Source organism: Antechinus flavipes, chromosome 4 (assembly GCF_016432865.1).
Source record: "Antechinus flavipes isolate AdamAnt ecotype Samford, QLD, Australia chromosome 4, AdamAnt_v2, whole genome shotgun sequence".
Classification (NCBI taxonomy): Eukaryota; Metazoa; Chordata; class Mammalia; order Dasyuromorphia; family Dasyuridae; genus Antechinus; species Antechinus flavipes.
The window spans coordinates 143,626,990-143,653,600 of record NC_067401.1 but is presented as its reverse complement, the minus strand read 5'-3'; the positions used below and the strand labels follow the sequence as shown (position 1 = coordinate 143,653,600).

General features: G+C 35.5%; 1 protein-coding gene across 1 annotated transcript in view; it reads right to left on the bottom strand.

Annotated features, from left to right (window-relative positions):
* The window catches only part of EFCAB13 (EF-hand calcium binding domain 13), a 29,184-nt gene extending 2,802 nt beyond the window's left edge, over nt 1-26,382 (bottom strand). The window contains exons 1-8 of the mRNA XM_051996633.1: nt 24,395-26,382; nt 18,448-18,553; nt 14,303-14,592; nt 13,343-13,425; nt 11,309-11,452; nt 7,221-7,364; nt 5,005-5,076; nt 2,013-2,816 (exon numbers count right to left, since the gene is read on the bottom strand). Of these exons, the coding sequence (XP_051852593.1) occupies nt 2,013-2,816; nt 5,005-5,076; nt 7,221-7,364; nt 11,309-11,452; nt 13,343-13,425; nt 14,303-14,592; nt 18,448-18,553; nt 24,395-26,382 (3,631 nt within the window). The remainder of the gene's footprint in view (nt 1-2,012; nt 2,817-5,004; nt 5,077-7,220; nt 7,365-11,308; nt 11,453-13,342; nt 13,426-14,302; nt 14,593-18,447; nt 18,554-24,394) is intronic.
* Nucleotides 26,383-26,611: the final 229 nt, after the last annotated feature.

The window sequence follows — 26,611 nt, the reverse complement described above, 5'->3', positions numbered from 1 at the left end:
GAGAGGGGAGGGAGGGAGGAAGAGAATGAGGAGGGAAAGGGAGAGGGAGGGAGAGAAGGGGAAGGGAAGAATGGAGAGAAGGGAGGGAGAAGATAGAGTCTGCTAAACATAAAGATGGCTTGATAGAAGTATTTGGGTCTCTTATTAGGATGAAAATTTCTAAGAATAGTCAGAAGGTAATTTGGACAAAGGGGAATTAAAATGAACCTATCCTCCCTCTTAGGAGTTTCTATTCTCAGTAATCCTAAAAACTGAAGGCAATCTTTGTCTAAGTACCCAATTATCATAAAAGTTTAGAATTGATTAGACCTATTAAAACTTACTTCAATGTATTTACTGAGATTATTATCAATAGGTATAGTTATTCCCCGACAACTTCTATGGTGTTGTCCAACATCCTTCTAACCAGATGAAATATTTCTGTATCTTCTATCCCCAAAACTAGTCTTAGTTTTACTGCTAATATGGTTTGGTTTTTTGGACAACCAGGAGGTCCTCAGCATGTCCAAAAATACTCATATGATAGGAAGTCTGATACCATGGAAAGAGGACTAGATTTGTAATCTGATGACCTAGCTTCTTTACCAATTACTGACTACAAGATACAACCTCTGAAGACTTCTATTTCCTCTTATCCAAACTAAGTGGATTAGACTAGATTTATTCAGATTATATTAATTGTCTCTGAGGTCAACAATCTAAACATATGATTTCATTATCCTAATGCTTGAAATTCCACTGTTTAAAAATTTATCCCCAAGGATCCATGGATTTAAAGTTTGAAAGGAGTTTAGCAATAACCTACTCCAACTTCCTCATTTTATAGATGAAAAAAGTGAGATTCTAAAAGACTTAGGTAAATTAATGCAGAGTGAAATGAGCAAAATTAGGAGAACATTGTACACAGTGATTCTTTATGATGAGGAATTGTGAATGACTTAGCCATTCTCAGCAATACAATGATCCAAGACAATTCCAAAGGACCCATGATGAAAAATGCTATCTGACTCCATAAAAAGAACTGATGGAGTCTGAATGTAGATTGAAGCAAACTTTTTTAAAACTTTGTTATTTTTGAATTTTTTGGTCTGTGTTTCCTTTTACAACATGGTTAGCACAGAAATATTTTATATAGCTGCAATTGTACAATCAAATTGCTTGCCATCTTAAGGAGGGGAGATGGGAGGAAGAGAATATGAAACTCAAAAACTTTTTTTAAAGAATATTAAATTTTTCAACTGTTTGGACATGTACACTTATGTTGTATTTAATTTATACTTTAACATATTCAACATGTATTGGTCAACCTGCCATCTGCAGGAGGGGTGGGTGGAAGGAGGGGAAAAATTGGAACAAAAGGTTTGGCAATTGTCAATGCTGTAAAATTACCCATGCATATAACTTGTAAATAAAAAGCTATTTAAAAAGAATATTAATTTTTTTGTTTACATGTAATTGAGAAAAATAAAAACTAAATGCAAAAAAAGAATTATTGCCAACTTTGTTTCCTCCAATCATAACTTTATGAAATTTTCTTGTACCTGAGCATAAGACTTTACATCTATACCTAATGAACTTTACCTTAATTGGTAAATCTTTGTGGCTTCTCCATTAGGAATTAAGTGTCCATCTCTCTTTCTCCCTAGAATCTAGCTCTGTATCTTCATAAGTGGCCACAAGCACTAGAGTGAGAGCTATATGCATTAAATTCTGAAGTTTTAAACAAAAATTTCAAGGACCTCAATAATTTATCTTTTGTTAAGAAACAAAAATAAAAAGCTTTCCAATGGAAAGGAATCCTTTCTAGAGAGTGTAATGCAAGCACTATTTGGATGTTTTTTATAACTATGATTTCCATTAATTACCATGTGGGAATCACAGTTTTAAAAAAGAATAGCTATGGCAAGATGGTTTGAAGTAGCAATTACAAAAGAATTTTTTCCCAATGTGTGGTTGCTTAATAATGACTGATTGCTAATGGTACAATAATTATACAGTAAAAAGAAATTTACCTTCAGTTACTTCTGGTGCCTGCTTCTCTATGAATTTTTCTTTTGTTTTTTCAGGTTGCAGCTCAACCAAGTCATAAGAGGTTGGTGGGCTCTCTAGAATATGAATTTCACTTAATGGTTTTCTGATTATAGTACTCTTTACACTTGGTGGTTGGAGATCTGTGACAGAAATTCCATATTTTAACTCAGGTTCTTCCAAGTATTTTGGGAAACTTGTACTCCTTTTCACACTAGGAATCTCTTCTATATCTGGATATTTCTTGAGAGAAATACTACTACCACGTGCTTGGGTCCCAGGGACACATATTTCATAGATATCAATTTCTTCCAGAGATTTTCTGGAGCTACTCTTTATAGGCTCCAGCTCATAACCTTCTTCTGTCTTCAGAATCTTTTGTTGAGACTCTGAAACAGAAATATCAGCTTCATGGAAAGATCTTCTGAAGCTTGGGATGGATTTGGGGGGTAAAGAATCCAACTTATAAGTCTCTGGCTGACCTACAACTTTTCTGAAGATCATGCTTGGTTTTGAGCTTGTCCGTAGGGATTCAAGAGGGATTTCAACTCTTTCCAAAGACTTTTTCAAACTCAAGCTACTTTTTAAACTTTGCTGTGGGGCAAGAACGTCAAAGCTCTCCTCCAAACCTCTTTCACCGAAGCTCTTTTTACTAAACTGTGTGAAGGAAGACTCAGATGAAATAGGATATAGACTGCTCTTCTTTTTTACTTGCTGAAATGACTTAATGTCTTGGGCTTTTGAAAATCTCCGATCAGACTCATCTTGGAATGACCAATCCCTAATTACTAGAGATACATAAGGAATATACATTTAATAATTTCATTTTCTGATTCATTAAGACATGATTGGATGCCTTTAAAATAAAGTTAAATCATTGGAAATTACTCAAATAATAAATTATGGATAATCATATTCTAAGAGCTAGAAAGAACTATGGAAAATCTTCCTCTAATGTAAAATGTGCTCATTTTACTAGATGAGGTTCACATAGGTGGTAAGTAACAGAAATTCCATATTTTAACTCAAGCAACTATAACTTTAAATTCTGCACTTTTTTTCTACTGCAATCAGATGACATCCTTTTTCTTAAATATCAGAAAAATAGCCTGTTAAATAAATTTCTAAAAGGGTCTAAAGACCAAAGACTGAACCAACTAACTTTTTAAGTAACTATATATATAAATCTATCTAAGTTATTGCCACATAAAGGCTAGCCTCATTTAGATGATAAGTGTGAAGAGCTATAATGAGGGTCAAGCTAGGTGCAACGAAGCACCAGCCCTGGAGTCAGGAGGACCTGAGTTCAAATAAGCTAACACTTATTAGCTGTGTGATGCTGGGCAAGTCACTTTACCCCAATTGTCTCAAAAAAAATTTTTTTGATCTATAATGAAAATTAATATGGTTACCTGTTGAAATCTTTTGATTCCCTAATTAATTTAATTAATAGCAAAATGGTATGGTATATCCATAATCAAAGGACATGGATTCAAATCCCACTCTGACTCATAGTAGTTTTGTCACTTTTAGCAAGTCCTTCCCTGGACCTCAGTTTCCTTATCTATAAAATCAGGAGGTTTGACTAAGATTTCCCTTTCCAGCTACTTTCTTATCAATGAGTTATTTTCCAACTCTTCATGACCTCATTAGGGGTTTTTTCAGTAGAGATACTGAAGTAGTTAGCCATTTCTTTCTCAAGCTCATTTGTACAGGTGAGTAAACTGAAGCAAACAGGGTGAAATGACTTGCCCAGGATCACAGAGTAAGCATCTGAAGTCAAATTTGAATTTCGGAAGATAAGTCTTTTTGACTCCAAACTCAGCATTCAGTGCACTTCACCTAGCTGTGTTGTTAATGAGATAGCATTTATTAAGTGCTAAACTCTAGATATATTAAAGACAAAAATACAAAAGTTTCTGCCCTCAAGAAGAAGATAAAGGAAAAAAAGGCTAATTAGAGAAAACCTCAGTAACAGAAATTTAGTTCATTCTGAAGGAGAAGAGGCTTCTGGAAAGGGATATAAGGAATAAACATGCTTAGAGTGGGGGAAATAGCCTGGAAGCCTAGATACCATAATCATAGAAAAGAATTGAGTTGATAATTGGGCAGATAGAATCTTTGACTTATAGAAGTACAAATATTTGGGTTTGGTTCAGAACACAGAATAAAAATCATATTTTATCCATTTTCAATAAAGCTTTATCTTCAATCCAATCCAATAAGGTCAGTACCCCAATAAACAGAGAATATTTAACCTAAAACAGAAGACCTGGGTAAGTGGGAAAGGGCAGCAGGAAACATGATCACTCTTCCAAGTATCTAAAGGACAATCTTGAAGAGGGGATATTAGACACATTTTGTTTGGAGCCATAAGCAATGGTAGAAGTTTCTAAGAGGCAAATTTCGTGAAAAACTTCCTAATGACTAGAGCTGTTCTACCTAATAATTACAGCTGGAATGGGCTGTCCCAGATGGTAGAGGGATCTCCTTCTTTGAAGGCCTTCAAGCAGAAGCTGGGTCACCATTCATCAGGTATGTTATAGTAGGTATTCTTTTCATATAAGTTGAACTAAATGACTAACCCCTTCAAATTTTATAATTCTGTGATTTATTGAATTATAAGGCAGAATAAGGTAGAAAACAAACAACAACAAGATAGGGATTGGCTTGCTAAAGAACAATTATGAACTTCCCCCCCCCAAAAAAAAAGGACTTAAATATCAGAGTTACTCATAAGCTAACTATGAACTTATTTATTCTAGTTTTTTAAAGAGGATAAATAGTAAAAATATAAAGTAATCATTCAATGTGATCAGTATTCATTAAATTGCATTATATTTTCTGTTTATATTTTTTTCAGTCTATGATTTAGAGTTTAGAAAAAAAAATTTCCCCCCAAAAAAATCACGAAATATGCCATTAAAATTGTATTCACATTTGAAATCAATTTTTATATCAAACAAATATCCTTACCAATCTCCTCATACTGTTGTTGTAGATCATCCAAAGAAAATAGAAGATCTCTAACATCCACAGTTTTATTATCTATAATAAACAAGAGAAAAGATTCAAATACTGACTAGATTTATTCCCTGGAAGGAAAATCATTTTTTATCAGTTTAAGAGAGTTACATATAGGCACAAGGAGGCTTCAGAGCCACCCTAAAACAACATTTGGGATTATGATAACTGACTAAACACCAACTCTGATACCGAGTTTTCTATATGTAACTCATTACATATAAATGTCAGCCTAGTTTTTACCCTCTAAAACCATTCTTGTAAAAAATTTGAGATGTGACTAAGATTACAAATAAATTCCAAAAATAATTATTTCTAAATATTTCTATAATTTAAAATTAATAATGAAGACAGAATTATGAACAATAAAACAAGGAGAAAGCCAACAAAATACATTAAAATGCATTCTTGAATAAAAGAGGGAAAGGAACAAGTCAATCAATGACTTAATATTTACTGAAATTCAAAGGCCCTGGAAGAAGAAAGGAATGGAAGTAGAAAGCTTGGTTCTACCCTAAAGAAAGGGTAAGTAGGTAGTATAGTACCAGGCCTAGAATCAGGGAAGACTCATTTTCCTAATTTTAACTATAGTTTCAGACATTTACTAGCTGTGTGACTCTGAGCAATTCACTTAATCCTGTTGCCTCAGTTTCTTCTCCCGTAAAATGAGCTGGACAAGGAAATGGCAGATCATTCCAGTATATTTACCAAGAAAATACCAAACGATGTCACAGAGAGTTGGATGTGATTGAACGATCTTGTAGGAGGTTAACCATCTAATCTAAGATTAAAGATACTTTTATCTTCTACTTCCAAGAATAATATAAGGAAATTGGCACCAGGGAGATGGAATATGTGCCTATAAAAGTTATAACCAACAAATCCATGCCTTGTCTGGAGTCTGCTCCTTATGCCACAGATGACACCATATTAATCCACAGCAACTGCTGACTTACTTTGGCTATTTGTTTCAAATCTATTTCCAGGCAATAATTTCCTCCACACCACACTCTCTTGAACCACAAAGATACTATACATGTGAATGTCCTATCAAGATACAAGTAATTTTAATAATCACTGGTTTCATGGAAAAGAATAATAAGGTAGAAAAATGAAACACTGAAATCATTCAGAAACCTTATCAACAAAAAATGTCATACTTCCTTTAACCAGGTGAATCTTTTTATAAAAGTTACTTATAAATAGCAAAATGAACAATTTGTTGTTTCTTCTTTCATAGTACAAAAGCCTGGAATCAGGAAGAAAAACAGAAAGTAATAAATAAGAGTAAAGTCCCCTGAATGGGAGTTCTCCAACATAATAAATTATGAGTTAGACAGTTTTCCCAAACATTGGAACTTTAGACATTTTGAGTAAGACACTGAAGGGAATTGGATTCTCAATTGCACCTAGATACAAGGGTTACATTTGAACATATTAGTATCAAAAAATAAATCTTATATGGTATTGGGGGAAGGAAAAGTTCTGCATAGAAAGGGGAGTCCTGAAGTACTTTTGAACAGCTTTTAGAGGAAAAAAAAAAGTAACCTTAGATATGGAAATTAAGAAGAGTAGGGTTGTAAACCCTGTAGGAATGAGAAGAGAAGGAAAAGAAAGCTGAGGGATATATTTGGAGTAGGGAAAAATAAGAAGTCAGGAAGCCCACTAATCACCCTAGAGTCAAGTCAAGCAATTTTGTTGGATTCTCGCTTTCCCTGAGAGGTAAGCTTATTTCCATAATAGCTATTAATATTATGCTAAGAGAACAAAAAACAGTTGTTGTTTTTTTACCCCCTTCACTAGAAGGATATCTTTTCTCTATCCGCTAATGCATTTTCCTGTGTTATTTCCCATCTAGGGAGGTATGGGTGATCACATCCATTTGAGCATGAAGAAAGAGTGTGACACTATGGATTCTCTCTCATTTACTTTGAGGTTTTTTATGTATTAATTAAATGCTTTTGCTGTATTGCAATGGATGGGGATTTGGGTCACTATATGCATATAACCACACCAAACCTGGGGAAAGTAGCAAGACACCCCAGAGCCAGAGTTCTCAGAGTTTCTACAGGGCCAGTTGTTACAAAGCAAAGGATAATATATATATATATATAGGCTAAGTAACCAATATTTAATTATAAAAACACACTGAGAATTCAAACACTTACCATCATGATACAAGTATTTCATCACATCCTGGTAAGTATTAAAACTTACAGAGATTCCCAAGATATTCAGAACAGATTGTACATCATCAACTCCAACTCGACCTCCTTTTACCTTACTGAAAACTTGATGTGCTTCCTGCAATGCTACAAAATCAAAAATCAAGAAAAGGTAAGTTAGTGCCTTCTAAGAATCAATACCTTCTCTTGGTAAAGTGGATGATTTTTTGTCAAGAAACTTTCAGTTTAAAAAAAACTCACATAGGGGCTTTTCTAGAAATTCACCTGCAAATAAATATTTGACCAAATTCTGGCTCTATCCTTAATGCTATATCCAACTACTTTTTAAATCTTTTATTTGAATCCTTTCTAACTGATATTGTCTGTAGTTCCTTGCAAAATCTGTAGTAACAATAAAGCAGCTGATTCCCAAAGCAAAATGTTTGCAAAGCCTGGGTTTCAAACATCTTTAAGGGATTTGAGAGCAAGCCTATACTCCATTCAGACTTTTTCCATCATGCTACTGTGCAAGATACTCTTTCCCTCCAAGTTTCCTTTTCAGCTACCTTTAATATATTCTCTTTTCTCACTAGAACATAAGCTTCATGAGGACAACGATTATCTTCCTGTATTTTCATTCCTGTGCTTAGAACAGTGTCTGCAATACAGTAAGTGCCTACAAATGCCTTTGGATAGACGAGAACAATGATTTTTAAGTAAAACTAATCTGTCGGCAGAACAGTAGTGGATTGGTAAGAGAAGTGGCACACATTTTAAATTGTGCTCAATCTAAAGTATCTGAAAAAGTAGTTAGGAGACATGGAAGAAATAGAAATTAAGCCTAGCTGAAAATCAGCTATACTAAATATCAATTCTCTTTTTTTGTTATGATTTTGAAAAAGATTCTCGTTTACCTGAGTCTTGAGAGAAGGAACCCCTTTCTTTCAAAACCTCTATGAAGTCTGAAAAATCCAGCATGCCATTTACTGTAAAGAACAATTTAGAAGCAAAGAGAAATAGAGCTGTCAGCAAAACCAGTCAGTTTACATGTAAATCTAAATAAGGTAACTTGAAAATTCAATGAGACATTATACTATACAAATTAAACCATCCTATTCTATAAATAAGTACATTTTCTATCAACTGTTTACTATGGTAGCAACAAAAGGAAAGAATAAAAAATCAGTCAACAAACATATTTAAGACCTATGCTCAAAGTGTACTGCTAGATGTTGAGGTTGCAAAGACACAAAACAGTCTGTGCTTTTTAGGAGCTTAGGTTCTAGGGAATAAGACAAATCTATGCAAAATAAATACAATGTTACTTCTGCAAAGGGTAAGGTTGTAAAAGGCTATGGTCACTAGATAATTAGCACAACAGTAGTATTAGAAAGGGCTTCATATAAAAAGGATGCTTAAGGTGAGCTTTGAAGGGAACTAGAGAATCTAAGAAGGTCTAGAGAGGTGAGGGAGAGCATTCCAGCTATAGGGATCAAAAGTCAGTGTAAATGTACATATTTAGAAGTTAATGTGTATTGTATTGTGCATAAAAATAGGAAAAGTAGGCCAGAGATATAAATATCTAGTCCAGATTGTGATGGGATTTAAATGTTAAACGTGTCTTTATGTGATTCTAAAAGGAAAAGGGAATTCCTGGAATTTAGGGGAGCAACATGATCAGACCTACATTAAAGAAAATAACTTTGGCAGCTGTGGTAGGGAGGAGATAAATTAGAACAAGGGGATATTTAAGGCAGAGACCAATTAATGAGATTAGGCTAAAGGGGATGCTTAACAAAGGTAGTAATGATGTTGATAGAGAGAATGGAAAAGATGACAGAGAGAGACAGAGACAGAGAGACCATAGAGACAGAAACAAGATTTGACAACTAAGCAGAGATGTGGGGTCAAAAAGAATGAGGCATCAAAAATGATACAGAAGTTGCAAAGCTGGGTGGCTAAAAAAAATCATGGTATCCCCTTGACAGAAAAATAGGGAAATTCAAAAAAGAGGAAGAAGCAAGGGGAAAAGTAATTCTACGTTAGCCATGTAGATTTTTAGATGCTCAGGAATATCTGATTTGAAATGTACAAATATAATTTATGATAGAAAGGAAATTAACAAACAGGGACTTGGGAGATTTAAGAAGAAATGACAGATATTGGTGTTTACTAGTTTCAAGACAGGAGATAGAGTACAAAGAAAATTTCTGAAACAGGTACTGAATTCCTTGAGACTGAACTCAATGTTCTCTAATAGATTCCTTCATGTGGAGAATGATAACAATACAAAAAGACTAAGAGGCAATTGCGTTCTCTGACCTCTCTCCTCTTCCCCCTTGCCTCAGATTATTTCATTCCCAATTCACAGGCAACATTTGTGTCAGGTAAAGGCTGATTTGCAATTCCTTCAGGTATGTTATGATTCAGAACTGTAGGGGCTTTCAGAGAACTGACCTGTCCCTTCACACTTAGCATGGTCCTTAATACATCAAGACCATCTTCTTATACTTGCTCTACAATTTACAACTACTTTTTTTATTTGATACTCACAATGACTTTATGAAGTAGGTATAGCACCTATAATTTTAGGAAATGAGGTAGGTTGAGGGCCTAAATGATGAATTATCTAACCCCTCATTTCTATCTTTGTAACATCTCTGCTATAACTCTTCTCCCCACTGACACTTGTCTCTTGCTTAGGACAAGCCATTATAACCTCCAGCCTAGACTACTGCAATAGCTGCTGGTTTAGCTTCCTCCTTATTTCAAATTTCTCTTCCTTAAGTGCATGTCTGACCATATCACCCAACCCCCATTCAACAAACTAGAGTGACTCCCTATTACTTCCAAAATCAATATAAATCCTGTCTTTAGCTTTTAAAGCCCTTCTTAACTTGGTCCTTTCCTATATTTCCAGTCTTCTTACACCTTGCTCCTCATCAAGTACTCTGTGATACAGTGACACAGATCTCCTTGCTATTCCCCAAGTACAACATTTCATTGCCTGACTCAGTACATTTTCACTGGCTGTCTGCCAGGCCTGGAATACTCTCCTCCTGATCTCTTCCCCCAGGCTTCTTTGGCTTCTTATAAATCTCAGCTTAAGTTCCACCTTTGCCAGTCCTCCTTAATTCTAGTGCCTCCCTATCATTGATTACCCCCAATTTATCCTCTGTGTATATATGAATGTGTGCATATATATACATAAATACATTCACATATATATATATATATATATATATATAGAAAGAGAAGTCTATCTCTGTCTCTATAGCTTCTATTTCTATCTATAGCTGTGTGTATATACATGTGTATATATATATGCATGCATACATAAATCTATATAGAAGATCTATATCTACAAAAAGCAAGATGTATAGCTATATAAAGATAGAGAAATCTATATATCTATATCTCCAGCTCTATAGTTCTTTTTCTATATAGATATCGATATAGGAATATTGGGGGAAGGGGAGGCAACTAGATGGTACAGCAGATAAGCATTGCAGGCCTGGAATGAGGAAGACTTGAATTCAAATTTGGCTTCAGATATTTATTGTCTCTGTGACCCTGAGCAAGTCACTTAAGTTTGCCTCCACTTCCTCATCTATAAAATGATTTACAGAAGAAAATAGCAAAGCATTACAGTATCTTTGCCAAGAAAACCCCAAATGGGATCACAATGAGTCAAATGTAACTGAAATGACTGAGCAATATATACATATACATATATGTGTATGTATATGTGTCTATGTATAAAATTTGTATGATTATTTGTATTAGACTGTGAGCTCCTTGAAAGCAGGGACTCATTTCTGCATTCCTTTTTGTCACCAGGCTTAGCATAATGTCTAGCCCTTTTTTCCTCTGAGACACCATAGTTGTCCACAGAAGTTAGCACTAATAATATAGTCTATAGAATAGTTTTCATCTTCATTGAAAAAAAATGAGATTTTCTTAATAATGTGTTTTAAAGATTCAGCTGTTTTATTTATTAAATAAATGACAGGGATCACTCTGAAATTTAAATCCACACTAACAAGTCCTTCTAACTGCCTTGTCTAGTAATAAAAGTACACAGAACTTACCATCAATATAAACACCTTTCAATGTCTGACGCAGTTCTCCATCACTTATGGAAATCTTTAAGGCACGTAGAGTTGGTAGCATATCATTCACATGAATCTTACCATTTCGGATGTTACTGAAAATTTTACAGGCTTTTGGAAGTGCTGACAAAAGGTAAGGAAAACATGAAAAAAAAAAAAAAAAAAACTTAGTTACTATGGTCAGGGCATAATAAAAGAGTCTTCCTTGAAATATACAGTTCAACACACACCTCAAACTATATGATTGGAAGCATTCTTGAATAATCAGCACTATTTTTTTTTAAGTCTCTATAGAAAAAATCCTTATTCTTCTCATTTACCTCTAAAGAAAACAACTAGACAGCATGTATCTAAATGGGGAAAAAAAATTCTTTCCCAAATCACCTCCTCAAATTGAATTCATGGCCAATGGAAGTTGAAGGAAGTTCAAGGAAGTTCATATGGACTCAGAGACCCATATATATCCTAGGGCTACAGCCTATGAAATTCCTGAGGGATTAAGAATTCCTTAGGAGAAGACAGATAAAGACCATTTTTTCTGCAGCTATTTAGGCATTTGCAAAATCCACTTAAGCCCTTTCTTGATTACCCTTCCAAATTAAGAGCATTCAGCCATTTTGTACACCTTTTTAAGTGGCTTCTGGCAACTGCTCATAACTTATATATAAAGTCTCAGACTTCTCATGATTTTTGTGGCTGGACAAAATCACAGATCTTTTATGTACTCACCTAATTTGAGCCTCAAATTGCTTTATTATAACTTTGAATGCCATCATAGAAATAAGACTGAGAGGAAGCTATTTGGCATAATAGATAGATAGGAGTCAAGGAGATCTGAATTCAAATTCTGCCTCAGAGACTTACTAAGGCATGTGATCCTGGACAAGATCCTAAATATCTTTCAAACCAAAATTTTATAACTTAAAAATAAGCTATCAACATCATAGGAACTATCAAAACCACTTCCAAGAAAATCTTTCACCTGTAGCCCAGATCACCAAACCATATTTCTGAGGAAACAAGTTATTAAAGGCTTTTAAAAAATAAAAAGCTGTTATTTTTCCCTCTATTGATGATTAAATTCAATGTACCTCTCAGGGTTTATGAAACACATCACTTCATCCAGTAGTCAGAAGTCACTCATAGTTCACTTTAATCCCATATTTTGTGACAACATAATCAAGATAGGGTCTAGACTTAAGAGTGCATTAGTGTAGGGAACTCAGAGAAAAGGAAATTCCTCCTATCAATAATGGTTGGCACTTTCTCAGCAATTTATAGTATCAGAACAAGGATTTTTATTCTTTGTTGATGCTATGGACATCTTCAAGTGAGGCTTAGTCATGTCATTTCCAAATAATAATACTTTAAATGCATAAAATAAAACACATAGAATTATAAAGTTAAACAAATATATTGAAATACAGTTATCAGAATATTTAAAAACAAATTGATGGACCCCAGATTAAGAAACTCTGTCATAAAGAATTGAAGATTACCTAGTCAGTACCTCTCAGAGGCAATATTTGAACCTAGATTTTCCTAGTTCTGAGGCTGCCTCTTTATTATGTAATACAGCACCACTTAGCTGCCTCACATTATTCACATTACATCATATATAATACAGTATGACAAATAGAAGGGCAATTAGATACCACAGTGGATAGGAGAGAGTGACATCTTTGGAGTGAGGAGGTGCATCTTTAGAGTCAGAAGGACCTGAGTTCAAAAAAATCTTCAGATACTTAGTAGTCATGTGATTTTAGGGAAGTTACTTAACCCTGTTTGCCTCAGTTTCCTCACCTATAAAATGAGCTGGAAAAGGAAATGACAAACTACTCCAGTATCTTTGCTAAGAAAACCCTAAAGGGGGTCACATAGAGTTGGACATGCCTGAAATAATTCAAAAGCAATAAATGACAAATGGAAGAGGCATTTCACAAAATGAAAACCTTCTTCAAAATGCATATCCTTTCTAGGAAATCTACTTCTGGGTAGAGAATCACATATTACCTTCCAAATCTGGTAAGAAAAACTCTCCATGCTGCACCTCATCATATAAATTCATATAAAGGTTGGTATGAAGACTAGTTTTCCTGCAAAAGAAGAACAAACTTTAGAAAGGGTGAGATAAAAGGACAAATTTTCATCCTAAGTTTTTGACATACTTTAATATTACACTCTTAGTGTAAAACTCTCCTAAGCATTGCCTCTCCCTTCCTCTTTGAAGAGATGTCTAAATAGAATGATAGTGAATCGTCCCAATGCCACCATCTCATTCCCTTTAAGATAATTTCTCTCCCTATAGCAGAATGTCCATTTATTTAATCACAATCCATTGACAATCTATAGCTGGAATCTGAAACACATTGGAATCAACTATGAGACATAGGAGACACTGGCACAGGACTGTTCAGTATGACATGCCCACATAAAAAAGGCACTGTGCTCTATAAGCAAAGCATAATTGCAGTAGCTCAAAGGAGATAGGACATGCAACTTTAGCGGCATCTCTACTCTACATGTTCAAATGGATTATTGGTACCTGACTGGTAGAGCATTCTAAGTAGAGCATTATTCATATTGGTCTAATCAGCCACAGTTGGACACACTGTACGTTGACCCTGATGTCACTTTGATCCTCTGAGAATGAAAAATAGCAATCAACCATAGATGGGATCCCACATTTTCCCAGGTTTAAATTTACATGTGTTTACTTTTTAAGGAAGTTGTCAAGACCAGAAACTCTTCCTCTAATAATTAAAGAAAATTAAGTCCCATTCTTTGGACTTGATCATCAAACAACCTGAAAGAGACATTGTGATGACTTTTATGTAAGTCAGAACTCACTCAGAAAGCCCTCTCAAACTGACTGACATTCTTTAGGAAGGAGAGAAGCAGGAAATAGAGGGCATCAATTCTCTTTCAGAACCCAGAATTATCAAACAAAGTAGAAAAACATCAGAGATATACCAGGTAGGTGTAGATGGAGCTGGTTTTATCGATGGAATGCTGCAAATGCTAGTTTGGTGAACCTGGTACTTGGAAAAAGAAATGGTCTCTTCCTTGCTCTTCCTCCTCTCTCTCTCCTTTTCTTTTTCTTTTTCCTTTTTTCTTTCCTTCTGTCTTTCCTTCTCTTTTTCCTCTTCTCTTTCCTTCTCCTCTTTTTCTTCCTTTTCCTTCTCTCTCTCCCTTTCTTTTTCTTTCTCCTTGTTTTCCCTTTCCCTTTCTCTCATAGCCATCCTTATTAAGGAAGGTGTTATCTGTATAAAAACACAACAACTTATGATCATAGGTTCATAAGATTTTCAAGTCTGAAGGGACCTTAAAGATAATCAGGTCTCATTATTTGCTTTTTGGTAGTATCAGAGATGTCATATAATTTATCATGGGGATAGAAAGGACTTTGCCCCTAGGGTGCTGACATGGGGACAGGAAAATTCACTTCTCAAGAGATCTGACTTAGAATCTACCTCCAAGAACAAATAGTGAATCACCTCAATCTCATCCCTGTATATGTGTGTATGTGTGTATACATATACATACATATATATATATATATATATATATATATATATATATATATGTGTGTGTGTGTGTGTGTGTATAAATGTGTTGATATAGAAAACAATTTAGGAAATTCATTTGGCATTGAATAATCCAAATATTCTCAAGATAATGGGAAGTTACAAGGGTTGATCAAACTAGGATGATAGATGTGCAATAGACAGGAGACTTAGGGAGAGATTAGAGGTTGCCAAACCTCTAATGGGGGAGGGAAATTAGAAGCCACAATTTCAGTGACTAGGATTGTGATACCTTCATCAGAAATAAGGAAGTTCAAAGAGGAGTGTGTTTGGGAGAAATAATGAATGAAATCTGTTAATTCTTGCAACCCATCTATGTTCATTCTATGAGATTTGCTCTATCCCACCCAAAACAAAAAAAGGGGAAGGTAAATTCCTGGTTACTACCATAGACTGCAGAGCTCATCCCTCAAAACCATGAAGCAAAAACCATGAACTAGTCCAGTGATTCTCAAACTTTTGTTCTCAATATCTTTTAGTATTAAAATAAAATACTATTAAAAATTATTAAGGCTCTGTCCAAAAAATTTTTATTTATATGGACTATATTTATAGATATTTAACATATTAGGAAAAAACTAATTTTTAATTTGTAGATCTTTTCAGGGGATCTATGAGACCCACAGGATTTAATGGGCTACACCTTTGAGAAATACTCTAGATGGTAAAGGCATGAGTGTACTGGAGAGAGCAAATTTTCCACCTGTGCTACTACTGCTTCGGGTGCCCAGCAGTGGCTAGGTACTAAAAGCCCTGAAGGACTAAAGACCTGTACAGAAAGAGGAGGCTGGTAGCATGCACAGCAGAGAAAGGAAATTGTTGTTATTGTTCAGTCACTTTAGTCGTGTCCTATTCTTTGTGACCTGATTTAAGATTTTTTTTGGCAAAAATACTGGAGTGCTTTGCCATTTCCTTCTCCAGTTCATTTTACAAATGAGGAAACTGAGGCAACCAGGATTAAGTGACTTGTCCAGGGTTACACAGTTATAAAGTGTCTGAGAACAACTCTGAGATATCACTACACACCTGTCAGATTGACTAAGATGACAGGAAAAAATAATGATGAATGTTGGAGGGGATGCGGGAAAACGGGGGACACTGATGCATTGTTGGTGGAGTTGTGAACAAATCCAGCCATTCTGGAGAACAATCTGGAATTATGCCCAAAAAGTTATCAAAATGTGCATACCCTTTGATCCAGCAGTGTTTCTATTGGGCTTATACCCCAAAGAGATACTAAAAAAGGGAAAGGGACCTGTATGTGCCAAAATGTTTGTAGCAGCCCTGTTTGTAGTGGCTAGAAACTGGAAAATGAATGGATGCCCATCAATTGGAGAATGGCTGGGTAAATTGTGGTATATGAATGTTATGGAATATTATTGCTCTGTAAGGAATGACCAGCAGGATGAATACAGAGAGGCTTGGAGAGACCTACATGGACTGATGCTAAGTGAGATGAGCAGAACCAGGAGATCATTATACACTTCGACAACAATATTGTATGAGGATGTATTCTAATGGAAGTGGATTTCTCTGACAAAGAGACTTAACTGAGTTTCATTGGATAAATGATGGACAGAAACAGCTACACCCAAAGAAGGAATACTGGGAAATGAATGTGAACTATTTGCATTTTTGATTTTCTTCCTGAGTTATTTTTACCTTCTGAATCCAATTCTCCCTGTGCAGCGGGAGAACTGTTCGGTTCTGCAAATATGTATTGTATCTAGGATATACTGCAACATATTTAACATATATAGGACTGCTTGCCATCTTGGGTGTGGAGGGAGGAGGGAGGGAGGGAAAAAAAACGAAACATAAGTGATTGCAAGGGATAATGTTGTGTAAAAATTATCCTGGCATGGATTCTGTCAATACAAAGTTATTATTAAATAAAATTAAATTTAAAAAAATAAAAAATAATAATAATAATAATAAATGAAAACACCTGATTCGCTAAAAAAATAAAATAAAATAAAGTGTCTGAGACCAGATCTGAAGTTAGGAAGATGAGTCTTCCTGACTCCAGACATGGCACTCTATTCACTTTACCACCTAGTTAGAGTGAGGGAATTTAGGAGATAAAGATCAATGTAGTTGTATTGAAGACAAGTTTCACAATAATTGGCTATGTTGGGAGAGGAGGATATGATCCATCTTCCTCTCCTCTGATCCTCTTGTGATCATGTCATGATCTTTGAGGGGAGTGGATTGGACTACAAACTCTCAAGGGAGATTTGGAAGCCTATATCATAAATAATAAATGCTAAAGGGATTCAGAGGAAAATAAAATTAATGAAGATGGGAGTAATTAAGGAAAGCTTCACCAAAAAAAGGCAGAGCTTGAGAAAAATATGAAGGAGGATTTGAATAAAGGGAATAAAAAAGGCATTCCAGGTAAAGGAATATATAAGTGAAGACCCACAGGCAGAAATGAGTGCTTCCAGATCAGAAAACAGATCTAAGCAGAGCAACTAGGAAAGAAAGTTAAAGAATTGGAATCAAATTATGAAGAACCTTAAAAAAAAAAAAAAAAAAACTACATAGATTTTATTAGGATATAGAAAATCACCAAAGATTTCTAAGTAGGAAAATGATATGTTACAAAAGGTATTTAAGGAAAATCACTCTGACCACCCTGATACATACAAGCAATGTCAACCCTCTCCCAATAGTTAGGGCAACTATGTTGCTGTGGTTGTGGTGGTGGTGCTAGTGGTACTATACAAAGCACTGGGCCCGAGTTCAAATATTATCTCAGACACTTACAGCTATGTGACTACAAGTAAGTAAATCACTTAACTTCTATCTTCCTCAAGTTTCCTCATCTATAAAATGGAGATAATAATCGTACTTTCTTCCTAGTGTCATCATAAGGATAAAATGAGATAATGTTTATAAAGAGCTTTGTAAATTCTAATATATAAATGATAACTATTATGATGATGATTCTTTCTCTGAAACTAGAGAGAATGAAAATAAGTGTAATCTGGGTGAAAGATCATGTGTACCTTTCCTGTATTGACCGATTTCAAAGAACTAGCATCTAATAAAATATACTTAATCCTAAAACCATATTGAATATAATTTGATATTCTTTTCATGATTCAAAAGATAATTTCAGATCTTTTTCTTATTAATAGGAATTAACATTGGATTACAGAAAAAATACAATGTCCCTAGTGGAAATAGAGAAGAACCAAGTGACCTTGGCAAATCATTTTGTTTTTCTGGGCAGAGAATGGGCTAGGTGATTTCTCTAAGGACCCTTCTCAATCTTTTTTTTTTTTTTTAAGTTGAATTCCAAATGTGTACAAGTGTCATCAGAGTAAATATTCTGATGAAAAGAATTCTGATTTACAAACAAAAACTGAAACTCCACAAAGAAAAGATAAAGAAAGCATTGCTCCCTTTAAGAAAATTTCCTTCAGGTGATTAAAATGAAATTATCTGAATGGTTTCTTTTAATTCTATCAGACCAAAGTACAAGCAGTATTTATAGGACTGGGAAGCAGGTTTTGCCATCCTTACCTCAGTTCCTTTATCTTCCATTACTACATCTCGCTTTTTCTTGCTTTTGATCGGTGTCCTTTCAATTAATTTTTCATCTTCACAGACAAACACTGTTGTTTCAAACCTAAATTACAAAGTAACTTGGCATCATTAGTCAAGTGGTAGGTTTTCCCCATTTTTCTCTTTCTCTTGATTTACTATCAAGAATATTGCTGACACAGATATCCCAGATACTAAATAGCAATCTTCACATACATTAGGATAAAACATAGTCCTGAACGAGAGATGGGAAGAGCAAGCCCAGTCTAGTAGGTTCTGTTCAATGTTGTCAGAAGCCCACAGAGAAATGGATGAACTCAGTAACAGGGGTTAACCTACATGCCAGATACAAGTTAAAGACAAAGTTGCCACCTGGAATAAATAGCCAGTTATTTAAAACCCTTAAGCACTTCTATTTCTTCCTTGTTAATCTGTTTCTCTGCCTTACCTTAAAACTAGATTTTTGAATACATCATGACTTCCCTTTTATGGAAAGAGAAAAGAAAAATTCAGGGCGGGAAGGGAATGCTGGATTCGAAGTGACAAGACTTCAATAAACATTTATTAAGCACCAATATGTGCCAGGCACTACAAGCCATTTATTGCCTTTGTGATTGTAAGCCAATCACTTAACTTCTAAAATCAATTACCTGAAGTCTTAGTTTCCCAAGTGTGCTTCAGCCTAGATAACCTTAGAAGCTTCCTTCAAGGTCTAAATCAATAATTCTTATTAAAGTATCTTGTTTCTCACCTTCAACTATATCCCAACTATATCCCAATAAAATGTCATTCTTCCCCCTAAATTATTTGATCAAAGAAGTAAGTAGAAGGGTATAAATAACCTTATTTTTTAGAAGTAAAAATATTTCCATTTAATATTTTTCAAAAAAAATTTTTTTTAAAAGAAGCAAAAGTAGTAAATTCATCTTGTAAGCCCTTAGATTAAGGATTCTTAACCTGGGGTCCATAAACTTTTTTTAAAAAATTGATACTGGAACTCCAAAGAATTCACAATTAGAAATTCTATCCACCTCCAGATAAAGAATTGATGAATTCAGTAAAAAAAAAAAAAAAAAATTCTTTTTCTTTTTCTTGTTATTTCCTCACCCAAGAATATGGCTAATATAGAAATATGCTTTGTAGGATTTTAAGTGTATAATAAATATCATATAGAGAAATGCTTTTAGAACCATGTCTTCACAAAACCATAATAAAAGACAACAATTGAATTTGTCCCATATAACTGAAAATTATGTTGATCTCCCATTAAACTCTAAGCACTTTGAGGACAAGAACTGTCTTTTGCAGGTCTTGCAATTGTCAATGCTGAAAAATTATCCGTGCATATATCTTGTAAATAAAAAGCTGTAATAAAAAAAAAAGTTTTAAAAAAAGAACTGTCTTTTGCCTCTTTTTATATTCTCACAATTTGGCACAATGCATAACATATAACAGGTACTTAGATATGGTTTACTAATTCGTTGATTGATGCAGGCAATGAAATAATTAAGATCCAAAAATGGAATCAAAAGGCCCTTTGTGGGCAACAAATCTCTGAACTCAAACAGTAATATATTGAAAAAGAAATGTCAGATAAAGGCTAAATCATGCAGATTGGTTTACAAAAACAGAGAAATTTATGTTGATAATTCAGGATCAGGTCATCATCACCAGAATTTTCAAAAGATTAACCTTATGGATTAATGAAAACTACAATAATAATACCTAACATTTAGTTGGTAACTAGGTGGCACTGTGGGACCTGGAATCAGGAAGACTTATTTTTCACTTTCTAGTTGTATGACCTTGGGCAAGTCAATTTCCCCTATTCACCTCAATTTCTTTGTCTATAAAATGAGCTGAAGAGAGAAATGAGGAATCACTCCAGTCTCTCTGCCAAGAAAACCCCAAATTGGGTCACAAAAAGTCAGATATAATTTAACAACAACAAAACATTTAGTTAATATCCACTACATATCAACACACCCTACTAAGCCCTTTATAATTATTATCTCATTTGATCCTGACAACAATCCTAAAAGATAGGTGTTATTATTAGCCCCATTTTACAAATGAAAAAACTAAGGCAAACAAAGATTTGGTGACCTGCCTAAAGTCACACAGTTAGTAAGTGCCTGAGGTCACATTTGAACTCAGGTCTTCAATTCTAAGTCCAGAGCTTGTTACACTGTGTTACCTAGCTGCAAAGAAATGAAAGAGATTGTCTGACTCCATCACTACAGATTATAAAAATTTAACAAGTTGCAAGAGGCAATCCTAATTATACGCAAGAAACTTGTCATCTTTCAAAAAACTAATGAATGATGAGTCTCTGTACTACAAAAATAGGTTTCAAAATATCTTGAACAACTCAAGAAATAAGTGATAGGGAAACTGGGGCATATCACAGAAAAAAATGTGTATATTTATTCAAACATAACATCGATCCACAAAAATGTAAATACATTTTTTATAGATATTGTCATGCCAAGTACTCAAAATGTGCAAGCTATATGAAATCAAATGTTTTAAAATTTAGAAACTGAAACCCTAGGGAAAAGAATAAGGTACATATCATGTCTGTCATCCTGTCTGCTGCTTAAGTTGAGCTGAGAATGCTTTCAGGTAGTCTAAAGAAAATGAAATTAAAATATAATATTTTTATTCAATTATTAAAAAGTGGGTTTTTCTACTTGTTTAATGGCCCCCAGAGCATTAAACAAAAAATGTATAACTATAGCTGGATAATAATATTATTATCTATAATAATGTAACAAGATAATTATGGCAGGACACTAACTTTTTCCAAGAACATTTTCATCTGACACAATAATAACCATTCTCTTTAAGGTGACAGTACTAGAAAGACATTAATGTACTGGATGATGACTTTTCCCAAGAACATTTCCATCTGACATAATAATAATTGATGACAGTACTACAAAGACAATAAGATACTGTCCCTTCCCCAGGGAACTGTTTAATGCTAAAAGAGACAGAAAGAGTATTTTCAAATAAAGACAGTAAGATACTGTCTCTTCCCCAGGGAGCTGGTTAGTGCTAAAAGAGAGCATTTTCAAATAAAGAGGTTTAAATCAATTTATAAACTATTTAAGATACTGCCTCTGTCAAAAAAGAATATTTTGATATCTAAAAGGTGAAAGAAAAAAATTTTGTTTTAATAAAAAAAATAGCTAAAATATGTAAATGAAGCAACGTTTTCAGATGGGATTTGAACTGTTAGAACAAAAAAACCAAACTGTGGCATAAATCTAAAGATTTAAATCACTTTGTCAAAGTTTTAGAGTGATGCTTCATTTACCTATAAATAGCCTAATGGATTAAAGTGGCAGAGGGAAAAAATTTAATTATTAAAAACTTGAAAATGTGTAAAGACAATTTCAAAGATAGAATGTAATGTTGGTCCCTTAGTTCATTTACCTAACCACGTTTAATACTTAAAAAGGCTAAACTAAAAAGATTAGAAATCATATAACTAGTCAAAGACTAAGTGATGATCAAATAAATTTATTCTGTTGATTTCATAAGGGAAAATTATCAATTTCTTGTCTTTTAAGTGAAAAGTGAGTCAACTAAGTGTCAGGGAGCTCTGATTTAAATCATTAGAAGGTTCTTGGCATTTCTGTCATAATGTGCTTTTTTATTTATTTCTTTGGGGGCCTCCCTTTGGAAAGAAGGCAGGAGGTAGAATAGGTGGATTTTCATTCATTGAAAATTTTAAATTAATTTAAAAACTATTATTTGTTATATGGGATGAATCAGGGAAACAAAAGGAAGAATAAAAAATTCTGGTGATGTAAAAAAGAGATATCAATGTTTTGTTTTGTTTTACAAGGCTGGGACTAGTATTGAGGCTGAATAAATATTTAACAAATGATTACTTGCTGTCAGATGAATATTATAGAAATAGTCAGAAAGGGTCAAAAGTGTCTTTGTGAAACTTCAGGTGAAGAAGAAGCAACTGGAACTACTGCACAGCTAGGGCAGTTAGCTAACAGTAGGCTTTAGGCATGATTCCTGATGAATGAGAGAGAAGATCAGTTAGAGGGAGCCAGTTCTAAACATTGTCTAAATGTCTATTGCTCTTTTCTGCCTCCTTCTGGTCTCATAGTAAAAATTAGAAAGGGCACATGGTGTTAATCCTTGCTCAATAGAAAAAGAAAATTCTAACTGAATGACTCGGAATCCTGATAAGTAAACGGTTTAAGAAGTATTTAGGAAGGACTAGCCCCACTCCTATAAAGGTTTGCATGGCCCTTTTCAGGGCTGCTCATTTATCTCTGGTGCTCATCTTCACCCAGCTCCAAGAAGCTGAATCATGTACATTGGCCAGACCCCAGTAAAAACTGTCTCAACAAATGGTCTAAACCATGTTAAGGGTAACCAACAGACTTCATACCTGTTGGTTAAGTTTGAAGGAAGTAGAGCTATCTACTCCAAGCCGGAGAAGACTTTGCCCAGAAGAATGGGTAGATGGGATAAATGTTTTCCAATAGTCATGAAGGGACTGAAGCAAGTAGTGTGGAATACTTAGAGATTGGTCAGCAATCAAGACATCAAGGTCGTCCACTGCATTCTAGACCATTGCAAGTCATCTTGACTTTTTATCCTGCCTTCAGACTTCAATGACTCAAGGAGAGAGTAAAACTGATGACTGTGTACAACTCTATTTCATTTAAATCCAGTTCACAATTAAGTCAAAACCTCACCCTACAATGTCATTTGGTTCTCTTTGAAAACAAACGATAAACAACATGTGAACAGTTGACTAGTTTTGTTTTGCCTCTCCCACAGAGTTAATCTGAGTTGTGTGTGTGTGTGTGTGTGTGTGTGTGTGTGTGTGTGTGTGTATCCAATCCAAGTTCATAGACCCCTGAAAGCTATCCATAGACTATGGTTAAGAAACCTTCATCTAAATTAACTCCTTCATTGTATAGATAAGGAAACAAAATCAAAGCAGGGCTAAGTTACTCTTACCCTAATCAAAAATATAATAAGCACCAAAGGCAGAATTTGAACACAGGTTCTCTGAATTTAGATCCAAATGTTCTTTTCACCATAGCACATTAAGAGTAATATGACAAGGTGATTGAGAGCTATTTTAAGGGAGACAGGAAATGCAGTATTCCTCAAATATCATTTTCACATAAGGCTAAGAGGTTCACAGATTTAAAACTAGCCTTCTATTTTTAATAAATAATTCTTTATTTATAATCCAACCTCCCCATTTTAAAGATGAAGCCTAGAAGTGTCTTGTCTAAGATCACAAAGATAGTAAGTGATAAATTAGAAATTCAAACCCAAGTCCTTTGACTCCAAATTCATTGCTGCCCTTAAGATGGCCCAGGATACAAAAAAAGTAGAGATGGGATTGGCCATGTGCCTTTTATCTACTAGTTTTCTCCTTCTTGTTTCTATTGATAGAATAGACACACACTAGGTGCTCTTCCTAGGAACCTATGGTATCCTGGAACTTCTGGATTTATCAGAAGCAGGCAGACTCTGGCCAGTTAAGATATATGGAAATACCACATGAGGACTCAGGACAAATGTCCTATTACACAAGAGAATGCACATTCACCAAGTATAAGGTTAATAGAGCCCTCTCTCTATCACTCCCATATTCTCTCCCACTGTCAAATTCAAAGAATTATATCATCATACTTGGAAGTCCACATTTTACTCCAGTACATTCCTGTGTGCCATAAAGTAACTCTTATATAGTTATAACTGTGCTTTAAAAGGGTGTTTAGAAGTATTTCTATTTAGGTGATGGTGGAGCCCATTAGTCCATTCAGATTGCAGCCCCCAATAATAATAAATAGCTCTTCCCAAAAGAACTTTACTCAAGACTTTTGCATGATCTGTTATAGATTAGAAAATTCAAAACCACTGTTTTACTTACCCTTTCTTAGATTTGGAGGTCAGCATTCTAACTTCGGATATGGCTTCTGGTGAAACCTTTTCTAATGTTCTAGAGATCTTGATGTACTTCCTGGTATCAACTCCTGATGTTGTCATACTAGTTGCAAAGGCAGCAGTGGTAGTAGCAGTACCAACACCCTTCTGGGTATCAACTCCTGATGACATACTTGTTACAAAGGCAGCACCAGTAGTAGCAGTACCAACGCCCTTCTGGGTATCAACTCCTGATGACATACTGGTTACAAAGGCAGCACCAGTAGTAGCAGTACCAACACCCTTGTGGGTATCAACTCCTGATGACATACATGTTACAAAGGCAGCACCAGTAGTAGCAGTACCAACGCCCTTCTGGGTATCAACTCCTGATGACATACTGGTTACAAAGGCAGCACCAGTAGTAGCAGTACCAATGCCCTTCTGGGTATCAACTCTTGATGACATACTTGCAAAGGTAACACCAGTAGGAGCAGTACCAATACCCTTCTGGGTATCAACTCTTGATGACATACTTGCAAAGGTAACACCAGTAGGAGCAGTACCAATACCCTTCTGGGTATCAACTCTTGATGACATACTAGTTACAAAGGCACCAGTAGTAGTAGTACCAACGCACTTCTGGGTATCAACTCTTGATGACATACTTGCAAAGGCAGCACCAGTAGTAGCAGTCCCAATGCACTTTCGGGTATCAACTCCTGATGACATACTAGTTACAAAGGCAGCACCAGTAGTAGAAGTACTAATGCCCTTCTGGGTATCAACTCTTGATGACATACTTGCAAAGGTAGCACCAGTAGGAGCAGTACCAACGCCCTTCTGGGTATCAACTCTTGATGGCATACTTGCAAAGGCAGCACCAGTAGTAGCAGTCCCAATACACTTTCGGGTATCAACTCCTGATGACATACTAGTTACAAAGGCAGCACCAGTAGTAGAAGTACTAATGCCCTTCTGGGTATCAACTCTTGATGACATACTTGCAAAGGCAGCACCAGTAGTAGCAGTCCCAATGCACTTTCGGGTATCAACTCCTGATGACATACTAGTTACAAAGGCAGCACCAGTAGTAGAAGTACCAACGCCCTTCTGCATATCAACTCTTGATGACATACTTGCAAAGGTAGCACCAGTAGGAGCAGTACCAACGCCCTTCTGCATATCAACTCTTGATGACATACTTGCAAAGGTAGCACCAGTAGGAGCAGTACCAATGCCCTTCTGGGTATCAACTCTTGATGACATACTTGCAAATGCAGCACCAGTAGGAGCAGTACCAACGCCTTTCTGGGTATCAACTCTTGATGACATACTTGCAAATGCAGCACCGGTAGTAGAAGTACCAATGCACTTCTGGGTATCAACTCTTGATGACATACTTGCAAAGGTAGCACCAGTAGGAGCAGTACCAATGCCCTTCAATGTATCAGCTCTTGATGACATATTTGCAAAGGCAGCACCAGTAGGAGCAGTACCCATGCCCTTCTGGGTATCAACTCTTGATGACATACTTGCAAAGGTAGCACCAGTAGGAGCAGTACCAACGCCCTTCTGGGTATCAACTCTTGATGACATACTTGCAAAGGTAGCACCAGTAGGAGCAGTACCAACGCCCTTCTGGGTATCAACTCTTGATGACATACTTGCAAAGGTAGCACCAGTAGGAGCAGTACCAACGCCCTTCTGGGTATCAACTCTTGATGACATACTTGCAAAGGTAGCACCAGTAGGAGCAGTACCAACGCCCTTCTGGGTATCAACTCTTGATGACATACTTGCAAAGGTAGCACCAGTAGGAGCAGTACCAATGCCCTTCTGGGTATCAACTCTTGATGACATACTTGCAAAGGTAGCACCAGTAGGAGCAGTACCCATGCCCTTCAAGGTATCAGCTCTTGATGACATACTTGCAAAGGTAGCACCAGTAAGAGCAGTCCCAATGCACTTCAAGATATCAGCTCTTGATGGCATACCTGCAAAGGTAGCACCAGTACCAACACCCTTCTGGGTATCACCTCTTGATGACATACTTGCAAAGGCAGCACCAGTAGGAGCAGTACCAACGCCTTTCTGGGTATCAACTCTTGATGACATGCTTGCAAATGCAGCACCAGTAGGAGCAGTACCAATGCCCTTCTGGGTATCAACTCTTGATGACATACTTGCAAAGGTAGTACCAGTAGGAGCAGTACCGATGCAT